Here is a 13457-nt window from a genome sequence, read left to right on the forward strand (position 1 = left end):
AGACATAGATGTAGATGATGTCGATGTATATGATGTAGACATAGACATAGATGTAGATGATGTCGATGTATATGATGTAGACGTAGACATAGATGTAGATGATGTAGACATAGACATAGATGTAGATGATGTCGATGTAGATGACGTAGACGTAGACATAGATGTAGATGATGCTGATGTAGATGAGGTCAATGTAGATGACGTAGATGTAGAGGTAGATGGCATAGGCATAGATGTAGATGACTTAGATGTAGATGTAGATTATGTAGATGTAGACGTTGATAACGATATCGATGTAGATGATGTCGATGTAGATGTAGATGACATAGATGTAAATGTAGATGTAGAGGTAGATGACGTAGACGTAGATGTAAATGATATAGATGTAAATTACTTAGATGTGGATGTAGATGATGTAGATGACATAGATGCAGATGATGACGACGATGTAGATGATGTTTGATTTAGATACAGATGTCGTAGATGTAGATGTAGATGATGTATATGTAAATGTAGATGACATAGATGTAGATGATATAGATATAGGTGACATAGATGCAGATATAGATGATGTGGATGAAGATGACATATATGTAGATGTGGATGTGTGTGTATATCTCTATCTCTATCTATCATCTAGATAGATAGATAGATAGATAGATAGATAGATAGATAGATAGATGAATTGTGACTTCTTTTGGTCTGCAACTTCTGGAGAATTTGGGGAATTAGTGTGAAAAGGTTACCTTTCCTAAAGCTGTGGTCTGGGGAGATCTGAGATAATTATGGATCATCATCATAGAGTATGATTGCTATCCAAGTGTCTTGGTGGTGGATCTGTAGGTGACTGTAGAGACCTATTCTTGGTCCACATGTTCATTCTTCTGCAGTGAGGACATCGATTTCCAGGGTTGGGAGGGCAATAACGTTATAAACAAGCACCTTGGTCTCCCTATGAATGTCCTGATCCTCAAACACTCTCTGTTTCATTCAGAAAAATGCTGCACTTGCAGAGCTCAGGCGGTGTTATATTTCACTGTTGATGTTGACTTTTGTGGAGAGGTGGCTTGATTTTCTTGATATTCAATAAGAGGCCAAGCTTTTTGTATTACTCTGCAAAGATATTGAGAATGGCTTGTAGGTCTTCTTCTGAATGAGCACAGACTATGTTATCATCAGCATATTGTATTTCTATAATTGATGTTGTAGGTCTTCTTGTGAATGAGCACAGTCTATGTTATCATCAGTATATTGGATTTCTATAATGGATGTTGTAGGTCTTCTTCTGAATGAGCACAGGCTGTGTTATCGTCAGTATATTGGATTTCTATAATGGATGCTGTAGGTCTTCTTCTGAATGAGCACAGACTATGTTATCGTCAGTATATTGGACTTCTATAACAGATGTTGTAGGTCTTCTGAATGAGCACAGACTATGTTATCGTCAGCTTATTGGATTTCTATAATGGATGCTGTAGGTCTTCTTCTGAATGAGCACAGACTATGTTATCATCACATATTTGAGTTCTATAACAGATGTTGTAGGTCTTCTTCTGAATGAGCACAGACTATGTTATCGTCAGCATATTGGATTTCTATAACAGATGTTGTAGGTCTTCTTCTGAATGAGCACAGACTATGTTATCGTCAGCATATTGGATTTCTATAACGGATGTTGTAGGTCTTCTTCTGAATGAGCACAGACTATGTTATCGTCAGTATATTGGATTTCTATAATGGATGTTGTAGGTCTTCTTAATGAGCACAGGCTATGTTATCATCAGCATATTGGATTTCTATGACAGATATTGTAGGTTTTCTTCTGAATGAGCACAGACTATGTTATCATCAGTATATTGGATTTCTATAATGGATGTAGGTCTTCTTCTGAATGAACACAGACTATGTTATCGTCAGCATATTGGATTTCTATAATGGATGTTGTAGGACTTCTTCTGAATAAGCACAGACTATGTTATTATTAGCATATTGGATTTCTATAATGGATGTTGTCTTCTTCTGAATGAGCACAGACTATGTTATCATCACCATACTGGATTTCTAAAAGAGATGTTGTAGGTTTTCTTCTGAATGAGCACAGACTCTATTATCATCAGCATATTGGATTTCTATAATGGATGTTGTAGGTCTTCTTCTGAAAGATTACAGACTATGTTATCATCAGCATATTGGATTTCTATAATGGATGTTGTAGGTCTTCTTCTGAATGATCACAGAATATGTTATTGTCAGTATATTGGACTTCTATAACAGATGTTGTAGGTCTTCTGAATGAGCACAGACTATGTTATCGTAAGCTTATTGGATTTCTATAATGGATGCTGTAGGTCTTCTTCTGAATGAGCACAGACTCTATTATCATCAGCATATTGGATTTCTATAATGGATGTTGTAAGTCTTGTTCTGAATGAGCACAGACTATGTTATCATCAGTATATTGGATTTCTATAACAGATGTTTGCTATCCTTCTTTTTCTTGAAGCACCAGCTCCGCGCAAACATCTCGTTCTCGGCCCTTCCGAACGACCTCCGAGAGATGCTGCAAAGGAGGCTGGGAGACCTCGAGCGGCAGCTGATGAGCAAAGTGGCGGAACTGGAGACCGAGAAGACGCAGCTGCACAACGAGACCTCCACCCACCGGCAGAAGACCGAGGCTGCCCTCAACGCCTTGCTGGAACGGGTGGCCGAGCTCGAGCGAGGTAATTCCGCTGACCAACTGGACACACTCCCTTGTGTCTGTGACCGGTTATCTATTCACCATTACGGCAGTCCCCAAGTTACAGACAGCTGACTTCTAGTTAAGAACGGGGAGCAGACAACAGGAAGTTATGGATGAGATCGATTCAGTAGGTTCGTTCTTAAGCTGAATTCGTATGTAAGTGGGAACAGGGACGTTTCTGAAATGTAATTCCAGCCATGTATCTATATCTCTATCTTTATCTATGTTTCTATCTACAGAACCAATCTCGTTTTTAACTTGGGCAGATGCACACACACACACACACACAAGTTTTGTCTATATCTCTATCTATCTACCTATCTCCCCAAGTTTTGAACGAGGTTGGTTCTGTGGATTCATTCTTAAATTGTATCTGTATGTAAGTCGGAACAAGTACATTTTTGAGGTGTAACTCCAACTATACACACACACACACACACACACACACACACAAGTTTTGTCTATATCTCTATTTATCTATCTCCCCAAATTTTGCATGAGATCGGTTCTGTGGGTTCGTTCGTAAGTTGAATTTGTATGTAAGTCGGAACAGGTACATTTTTGAGGTGTAACTCCAACTATATATATATATATATAATACACACACACACACACACCCAAATTACAATCAAGGTTGGTTCTGTAGGTTTGTTCGTAAGTTGAATTTGTATGTAAGTTGGAACAGGTACATTTTTGAGGTGTAACTCCAACTATATGTGTGTGTGTGTGTGTATGTATATATACACACACACACACACCCCAAATTACAATCAAGGTTGGTTCTGTAGGTCTGTTCGTAAGTTGAATCTGTATGTAAGTCGGAACAGATACATTTTTGAGGTGTAACTCCAACTACACACACACACACACACATACAACACACACACCCAAATTACAATCAAAGTTGGTTCTGTAGGTCTGTTCATAAGTTGAATTTGTATGTAAGTCGGAACAGGTACATTTTTGAGGTGTAACTCCAACTGTGTGTATATATACACAAACACACACAGCACACACACCCAAATTACAATCAAGATTGGTTCTGTAGGTCTGTTCGTAAGTTGAATCTGTATGTAAGTTGGTTCTGTAGGTCTGTTCGTAAGTTGAATTTGTATGTAAGTCGGAACAGGGACATTTTTGAGGTGTAACTCCAACTATACACACACACACACAACAGACACACCCAAATTACAATCAAGGTTGGTTCTGTAGGTTTATTCGTAAGTTGAATCTGTACATAAGTTGGTTCTGTAGGTCTGTTCGTAAGTTGAATTTGTAAGTCGGAACAGGGACATTTTTGAGGTGTAACTTCAACTGTGTGTATACACACACACACACACACACAACACATTCACCCAAATTACAATCAAGGTTGGCTCTGTAGGTCTGTTCATAAGTTGAATCTGTATGTAAGTTTGTTCTGTAGGTCTGTTTGTAAGTTGAGTTTGTATGTAAGTCAGAATAGGTACATTTTTGAAGTGTAACTCCAACTGTGTGTATATACACACACAGAGAACACATACACCCAAATTACAATCAAGATTGGTTCTGTAGGTTTTTTCATAAGTTGAATCTGTATGTAAGTTAGTTCTGTAGGTTTGCTCGTAAGTTGAATTTGTATGTAAGTCGGAACAGGTACATTTTTGAGGTGTAACTTCAACTATACACACACACACACACACAAGTTTTGTCTATATCTCTATCTATCCATCTCCCCAAGTTTTGAATGAGATTGGTTCTGTGGGTTCGTTCTTAAGTTGAATATGTATGTAAGTCGGAACAGATACATTTTTGAAGTGTAGCTCCAACTATATATACACACACACACACACCCAAATTACAAACAAGATCAGTTCTGTGTGTTCGTTCTTAAGTTGAATTTGTATGCAAGCCGGAGCAGTTACATTTTTGAGGTGTAACTCCATCTATATATATATATATATATATACACACACACACACACACATACACACACACACAAAACACATACACCCAAATTACAATCAAGATTGGTTTTGTAGGTTTGTTTGTAAGTTGAATTTGTATGTAAGTCGGAACAGGTACATTTTTGAGGTGTAACTTCCACTGTGTGTGTATGTGTATACACACACACACACACACACAACACATACAACCAAATTACAATCAAGGTTGGCTCTGTAGTTTTGTTCGTAAGTTGAATCTGTATGTAAGTCAGAGCAGGTGCGTCCCTGAAGTGCAGCCCCCCCCCCCCAAAGTCTCCCAACTGGCTCTGGAAGTGAGTCAGGCTGGCAGGGAATGACTCAGCTGAGTCCCACTCCCGCGAGGTGGGCAAGATGAGTGGATGATGGAAAGTTCAGGATGCTGCGAATAGCACCGCAAAGCGAGGAGTGACCCCAGCCGTGGTTGCGACCCCTGGGTGCACCCCACTCCCCGCCTCGCAGCTCCCAGCATCCCTGAATCATCGCCTTCGTCCTTTCCTTGCACAATAACTGCATCAGGTGCGGTTGCGTAATGTCCCCACATTAGGGATGAGCGATGCGCATTGGCCAGCCATGCACAACCTTGGATCCAATGGCCCGGCATCCAGAACAAGTATGAATCTAGAACTTAGAACTGAGAATGACCTTTTCCCATTGCGGACAACTCTCACCCTAAGCACATCCATAGGGCAATATAGGTTTGAAGTCCAGTCGTGTCCGACTCTGGAGTGTGGTGCTCATCTCTATTTCTAAGCCTAAGAGCCGGCATTGCCCATAGACACCTCCAAGGTCATGTGGCCAGCATGACTGCATGGGGCGGCGTTACCTTCCCACCAGAGTGGTACCTATTCATCTACTCACATTTGCATGTTTTCGAACTGGTAGGTAGGCAGAAGCTGGGGCTGACAGTGGAAGCTCACGCCACTCCCCGGATTCGAACCTGCTACCTTTCAGTCAACAAGGTCAGCAGCTCAGCGGGGGTTCCATAGGGCAATATACACAAGTGTAAAGCAACAGCAGAAAAAGCAAAAGGGATTTTGGGCTGCATCAGAAGGAGGTCATGGGTCCTCTCCATTCTGCTTTGCTCAGGCCTCTTCACATGGAATAATAGCACTGTGGCTGGGTGGCCATCTGTCAGGGTGGCTTTGTTTGTGCTTTTCCTGCCTAGCAAAATTGAGGGGGTTGGACTGGTTATTATTATTATTATTATTATTATTATAGGAGCAACCCCAGTGGCCACCAGTCCAACACCTCAATTTGCCGATCACCACTGGGACCCCCTTGATTGGCTTGTGCCAGAGTCTTTGCATTATTTATTATTATTATTATGATTATTATTATTATTATTATTATATAATTAATAATAAAAATAAATTATTAAAAATTAAAAATCAAATAATAATTAAATAATTAATTATTTAATTAATAATAATTAAATAATAACAAATTATTATTAATAATAATAATTAATAATAATAATTAAATAATAACAATAATAAATTATTAATAAATAATAATAATAATAATTAAATAATAATAATAATAGTAATAATAATAAAATAATAATAGTAATAATAATAATAATAATAATAATGCAAAGACTCTGGTACAAGCCAATAAACAGTCATCCATTGCTGTTCAAAAACGGAGAAACCACTGGACCAAATCTCACCAAATTTGATATATTATTATTATTATTATTATTATATATTATATTATTGGCTACAATTTTATAGGGTTATATTATTAATAATATTATTGAAGTTGGATGACCATCTGTCATTATTATATAATTATTATTAATATTATTAATAATATAATATGATAATATAATAATATAATAATATAATATATATAATATATTATTATATATTTATTTATAATATAATATTATTATATTAATAATTATATAATAATTATATATTAGTATTATTAATATTATATATATTATATTATTGGCTACAATTTTAAAGGAGGTTATATTATTAATAATATTATTGAAGTTGGATGACCATCTGTCATTATTATATAATTATTATTAATATTATTAATAATATAATATGATAATATAATAATATAATATATAATATATATATTATATAATAATATATCATTATTATTATTAATATTCTATATATTATATTATTGGCTACAATTTTATAGGAGGTTATATTATTAGTGATATTATTGAAGTTGGATGACCATCTGTCATTATTATATAATTATTATTAATATTATTAATAATATAATATGATAATATAATAATATAATATATAATATATATATTATATAATAATATATCATTATTATTATTAATATTCTATATATTATATTATTGGCTACAATTTTATAGGAGGTTATATTATTAGTGATATTATTGAAGTTGGATGACCATCTGTCATTATTATATAATTATTATTAATATTATTAATAATATAATATGATAATATAATAATTATTATTAATAATATATTATATTATTAAGAATTATATAATAATATATTATTTATATTAGATATATTATATTATTGGCTACAATTTTATAGGAGGTTATATCTATATATATAAAATCCTTACGGTCGTCCATCGGCGTTCAAAAACGGAGAAACCACTGGACCAAATCTCACCAAATTTGATATATTATTATTAATAATAATATTATATATATTATATTATTGGCTACTATTTTATAGGAGGTTATATTATTAATAATATTATTGAAGTTGGATGACCATCTGTCAGGAGTGCTTTGATTGTGCTTTTACTGTATGAAGGCAGAACAGGGCTGGACTGGATGGCCTTTGGGATCCCTTCCAGCTCTATGGGATTTGGGCCATTCAAATCATAATCAGGACGTGCATTTGAATCCCTTCCCCTGCCTTATATATTATATTAGTAATAATAATAACAATAATAATGCAGCTCATTCCAGAGTTTAGTCTCTGAGCGGACCGTGAAGGCATTTGAGAAAGCCAGGAAGGGTCAATTTGGCCCAGCGTCCAACTTCCATGCCTTTCCCTTCGGTGACTCTCGGTGCCGTTGGGGGACATTCGTAATCCTAATCATTTAATCAGATCCTTAGCTTTAATTACCGGGAAGTGCCACGCTCGGCTGGAGACTGTGTATTTAAATTTCCACTGCTTGTGGCAACGGGGGGGGGGGGGGGGGGGGAGCACGGCACACTCTTGGCATCATCATCATCATTATCATCATCGTTCTGTTTGTGTGCAAAAGCAGGCGATGCATGTATCTCTCTGCAGATATTTGCATGAATATTTATGCAGATATTTTATGAGCATCTACTGATATTTTCATGATTACTTCTGCAGATATTTTAATTAATATTTTAAATTACTTTTAAGAATATTCCAGTGTGCATTTTATGAATATTTCTGCACATATTTTGTTACTATCTCTGAAATAATTTTTGTGAATGTTTCTGCAAATAATTTGTGAATATTTCTTGCAATAATGTTTGTGGATATTTCTTGCAATAATTTTTGTGAATATTTCTGCAATAATTTTTGTGAATATTTCTGCACATCTTTTGTGAATATTTCTGCACATATTTTGCAAACATTTCTACAAATAATTTGTGAATATTTCTTGCAATAATTTTTGTGAATATTTCTTGCAATAATTTTTGTGAATATTTCTGCAAATAATTTGTGAATATTTCTTGAAATAATTTTTGTGAATATTTCTTGAAATAATTTTTGTGAATATTTCTGCAAATAATTTGTGAATATTTTTAATGATTCTTTTTTGCGAATGTTTCCAGGATTATTTTGTGGATATTTCTGCAAGTACTTTTATGATTATTTCTGTGAACATTTTAATGATTATTTTTGTGAATATTTTGTGAATATTTTAATTATTAATTTATCAATATTTCTGCAGATATTGAATGAATATTTCTTCAGCTATTTAATGAATATTTTTGCAAATATTTTTATGAAGATTTCTACAGATATTTATTTCTGCACATATTTTGTGAATATTTCTGCAATATTTTTTGTGAACATTTCTGCGCATCTTTTGTGAATATTTCTGCAGATATTTTTATATTTTTGCATATAATTTATGAATATTTCTGAAGATGTTTTTTTGAATATTTCTACAGATTTTTTATGAATATTTTTGCAGGTATTTTTATGAATATTTCTGCATATAATTTATGAATATTTCTACATATGAATATTTCTGCATATATTATATGAATATTTCTGCATATATTATATGAATATTTCAGCAGATATTTTTTATGAATATATCTGCAGATATTGTTATGAATATTTCTACACATATTTTCATGAATATTTCTATATATATTTTATGAATATTTCTGCATATATATATACTATTCCGTGCTGACCCTCTCCCCCCCCCCCCGGTCTCCCCCCCCCCCCCCCCCCGCAGGGACCAGCGCCTTCAAGGCCCCGGACGCGTTCAAGGTCTCCCTCCCGCTGCGTACCAACTACTTGTACGGGAAGGTCAAGAAGACGCTCCCGGAGCTCTACGCCTTCACGGTCTGCTTGTGGCTGAAGTCGGGCGCCTCTCCGGGGATCGGGACGCCCTTCTCGTACGCCGTCCCCGGCCAGGCCAACGAGGTCGTGCTCATCGAGTGGGGGAACAACCCCATCGAGCTGCTCATCAACGACAAGGTGAGCTCCGGAGAGCCCGTTGTCTTTCTTTGGGGAACATCCTGAGGTCGGGACAAGGCTTCCAAAGAGCTCCACTTTGGAGAAGTTACTGTCCACGTGCCTCTTGTGGATTGGTGGTTGTGAGAGTGGTCAAGCATTTCTGTGTTCTCCAATAATATGATGTGTCCAGGTTGGGTCATCAAGTGCTCTGCTATGGCTGACTTCTCTGGTTGAGTTAGTCTGCATTAACGTTTCCTTAGCTCTCTCCAACCAGAGACCTAATCTGATGTGATGGTTGGGGGTCACCACAACATGAGGACCTGTACTAAGGGGTTGCGGCATTATCAAGGTTGAGAACCACTGCATTAACGTTTCCTTAGCTCTCTCCAGTCAGAGACCTAATCTCATATCACGGGACAACAGTAGCAAAATGAGAGTTGTGTAGTAGCAACGAAAATAATGTGATGGTTGGGGGTCACCACAAGATGAGGAACTGTATTAAGGGGTCACAGCATTAGTAAGGTTGAGAATCACTGCATTAACGTTTCCTTAGCTCTCTCCAACCAGAGACCTAATCTCCTATCACAGGAAAATAGTAGCAAAATGGCAATTGTGTAGTAGCAATGAAAATAATGTTATGGCTGGGGGTCACCACAACATGAGGACCTGTACTAAGGGGTTGCGGCATTAGCAAGGTTGAGAACCACTGCATTAACATTTCCTTAGCTCTCTCCAACCAGAGACCTAATCTCATATCACGGGACAACAGTAGCCAAATGACAGTTGTATAGTAGCAATGAAAATAACATTATGGTTGGGGGTCACCACAACACGAGGAACTGTATTAAGGGGTCGCAGCATTTGCAAGGTTGAGAACCACTGCATTAACGTTTCCTTAGCTCTCTCCAACCAGAGACCTAATCTCATATCACGGGACAACAGTAGCAAAATGACAGTTGTGTAGTAGCAACGAAAATAATGTGATGGTTGGGGGTCACCACCACATGAGGAACTGTATTAAGGGTATCTTGCCTGCAATCAGTGTGGGTTCCTTCCTAATGAGGTTGCCTCGTTGTTCTCTCTCTTTGTGCAGGTGGCCCAACTGCCGCTCTTCATCAGCGATGGGAAATGGCACCACATCTGCGTCACTTGGACGACGCGGGACGGGATGTGGGAGGCCTTCCAGGACGGAGAGAAGCTCGGCACCGGGGACAACTTAGCTCCTTGGCACCCCATTAAACCCGGAGGAGTCCTCATTCTGGGCCAGGAGCAGGTGAGCGACACGGCCGCTATTTATTTATTATATTGTCGAAGGCTTTCATGGCTGGAATCACTGGGTTGTTGTAGGTTTTTTCGGGCTCTATGGCCATTGTCTAGAGGCATTTTCTCCTGACGTTTCGCCTGCACCTATGGCAAGCATCCTCAGAGGTAGTGAGATCTTTTGGAACTTGGAAAATTGGGTTTATATATCTGTGGAATGACCAGGGTGGGACAAAGGACTCTTGTCTGCTGGAGCTAGGCAGAATTGGGCTGGATGATGGCCCAGGAGGTCTCTTCCAACTCTATAATAATAATAATAATAATAATAATAATAATAATTATTATTATTATTATTATTATTATTATTGTTATTGTTAAGCAGAGGCTGGGTGGCCATCTGTCAGGGGTGCTTTGAATGCAATATTCCTGCTTCTTGGCAGAATGGGGTTGGGCTGGATGATGGCCCAGGAGGTCGCTTCCAACTCTAGGATTCTATTATTATTATTATTATTATTATTATTATTACATTTATTATTTTTCTCTATTATTGTAGTTCTATTATTTTACTCTATTATTATTATTACATTCATTATTTTACTTTATTATTATGTTACATCTGTGGAAAGACCAGGGTGGGACAAAGGACTCTTGTCTGCTGGAGCTAGTTGTGAATGTTTCAACTGACCACCCGGATTAGCATACAATGGGCTGACTGTGCCTGGAGCAAACTTTTGTTGAGAGGTGATTAGATGTCCTTGTTTGCTTCCTCTCTGCTGTTTTGCTGTTGTAATTTTAGAGTTTTTTAATACTGGTAGCCAGATTTTGTTCATTTTCATGGTCTCTTCCTTTCTGTTGAAATTGTCCACATGCTTCTTGTGGATTTCAAGGTGGTCAGTTGAAACATTCACACCTAGCTCCAAGAGTCCTTTGTCCCACCCTGGTCATCATTCCACAGATATATAAACCCAATTTTCCTAGTTCCAACAGATCTCACTACCTGTGAGGATGCTTGCCATAGATGCAGGTGAGACGTCAGGAGAGAATGCTTCTAGACCATGGCCATATAGCCCAAAAAAACCTACAACAACCCAGTGATTCTGGCCATGAAAGCCTTTGACAATACATTATTATTATTATTATTATTATTATTATTATTATTATTATTACTATGACCATATGAAACTGATTTCGCCTCCTCCCCTTTCACGCTCTCTTTCTTCTTCAGGACACTGTCGGCGGGAGATTCGACGCCACGCAAGCCTTTGTTGGCGAGATGAGCCAGTTCAATATCTGGGACAGAGTCTTAAAGCCTGAAGACATCATGAATATTGCGAACTGCTCCGCCAACATGCCCGGCAACATCATCCCTTGGGTCGACAACAACGTGGACGTCTTTGGGGGCGCGGCCAAGTGGCCGTCGGAGACCTGCGAGGAGCGCCTGCTCGATTTATAGCCATGACCATTTCCCATCCAAGTGCCCTGTTCTCATTGAGACAATCTCTCGTCAGATCCGAGGCTCTTACGCCCCGGATTATTTCCTTAGGTTCCTTAATACCGGCAAAATCCCCATGACGCTCGAGGAAGGTCGGCACCGGCAAAACCAAAACGGGCGGGAGTTATGAGCAAGCTTCAGTGACGGCTTGTGGATTCCATATCAGCAGGACGGTGAATCCGTTCCAGGTCTTGCCTAGTTTTGAAGGAACTATCCAAGGTGCTGATACCATTCAGGAATAGGGCTCAGCACCTCGGAGAGCTCCTTGTACAGCTTGTGGATTCCATATCAGCAGGACGGTGAATCCGTTCCAGGTTTGGCCTCGTTTTAATGGAGTTATTCAAGGTACTGATACCATTCAGGAATAGGGCTCAGCACCTCGGAGAGCTCCTTGTACGGCTTGTGGATTCCGCATCAGCAGGACAGTGAATCCATTCCAGGTTTTGCCTCGTTTTGAAGGAGCTCTCCAAGCTACTGATGCCATTCGGGAATAGGGCTCAGCACCTTGGAGAGCTCCTTGTACAGTTAGCGGATTCCGCTAGGCTTGGGCGATCAAGAAAAAAATTGTTCTAAACTCGTTTCCTTTCTAGGGTGCGCTAGCGTTTCGAAATTCTGAGGACTTCCGAAATTTAAGATTTCAAAATTTCAAATTTCCGAAATTTCATAAATTACGAATCGATTCGTTAATGGCGGACGCAATTGCGCAGTATGCTAAAAAAACCCTCCAAATGGGACACAGGGAACGTCTGAAGCTTCCTTCTCCCTCTGTTGTTGACTGTTGGTGTGATAAAACAAACAACTATATTATATTATATTATTATTATATTATATTATATTATATTATATTATTATATTATATGGTTGTATATTATATTATAATATTATTATATTATATTATTGTATATTCTATTATTCTATTATCATTGTATATTATATTATTATTATATATTATTATATATTATATATTATTATATTATATAACAATATATTATATATATTATATTATATTATAATATACAATTATAATATAATATAATAATTATATAGTAATATAATATAATAATATAATATAATATACAATACAATGCACCAGACATACGAAAATAATTACGAAATAATTACGAAATAATTACGAAGATTAGAAAAAATTGTTTCGATTCTTAATTACTCCTCACACTATTCCTGCATGGCTCGATATTGGATCGTAAGCTAATTTAAATACGAATCAATTACGAATAACGAAATTAATGAACTGGATCGCCCAAGCCTAGATTCCGCATCAGCAGGACAGTGAATCCATTCCAGGTTTTGCCTCAATTTTAAAGGAACTATCCAAGGTACTGATACCATTCGGGAATAGG

At 37.3% G+C, this 13457-nt stretch overlaps 1 protein-coding gene across 1 annotated transcript in view; it reads left to right on the forward strand.

The window, feature by feature from the left end:
* The window catches only part of LOC137094978 (neuronal pentraxin-2-like), a 25988-nt gene extending 13331 nt beyond the window's left edge, over positions 1 to 12657 (forward strand). Inside the window, exons 2-5 of the mRNA XM_067461074.1 lie at positions 2504 to 2720; positions 9121 to 9365; positions 10438 to 10617; positions 11830 to 12657. Of these exons, the coding sequence (XP_067317175.1) occupies positions 2504 to 2720; positions 9121 to 9365; positions 10438 to 10617; positions 11830 to 12057 (870 nt within the window). The 3' untranslated portion in view covers positions 12058 to 12657. The remainder of the gene's footprint in view (positions 1 to 2503; positions 2721 to 9120; positions 9366 to 10437; positions 10618 to 11829) is intronic.
* The last annotated feature ends 800 nt before the right edge of the window (positions 12658 to 13457 follow it).

The sequence above is a fragment of the Anolis sagrei genome, chromosome X (assembly GCF_037176765.1).
Source record: "Anolis sagrei isolate rAnoSag1 chromosome X, rAnoSag1.mat, whole genome shotgun sequence".
In the NCBI taxonomy this organism is placed as follows: domain Eukaryota; kingdom Metazoa; phylum Chordata; class Lepidosauria; order Squamata; family Dactyloidae; genus Anolis; species Anolis sagrei.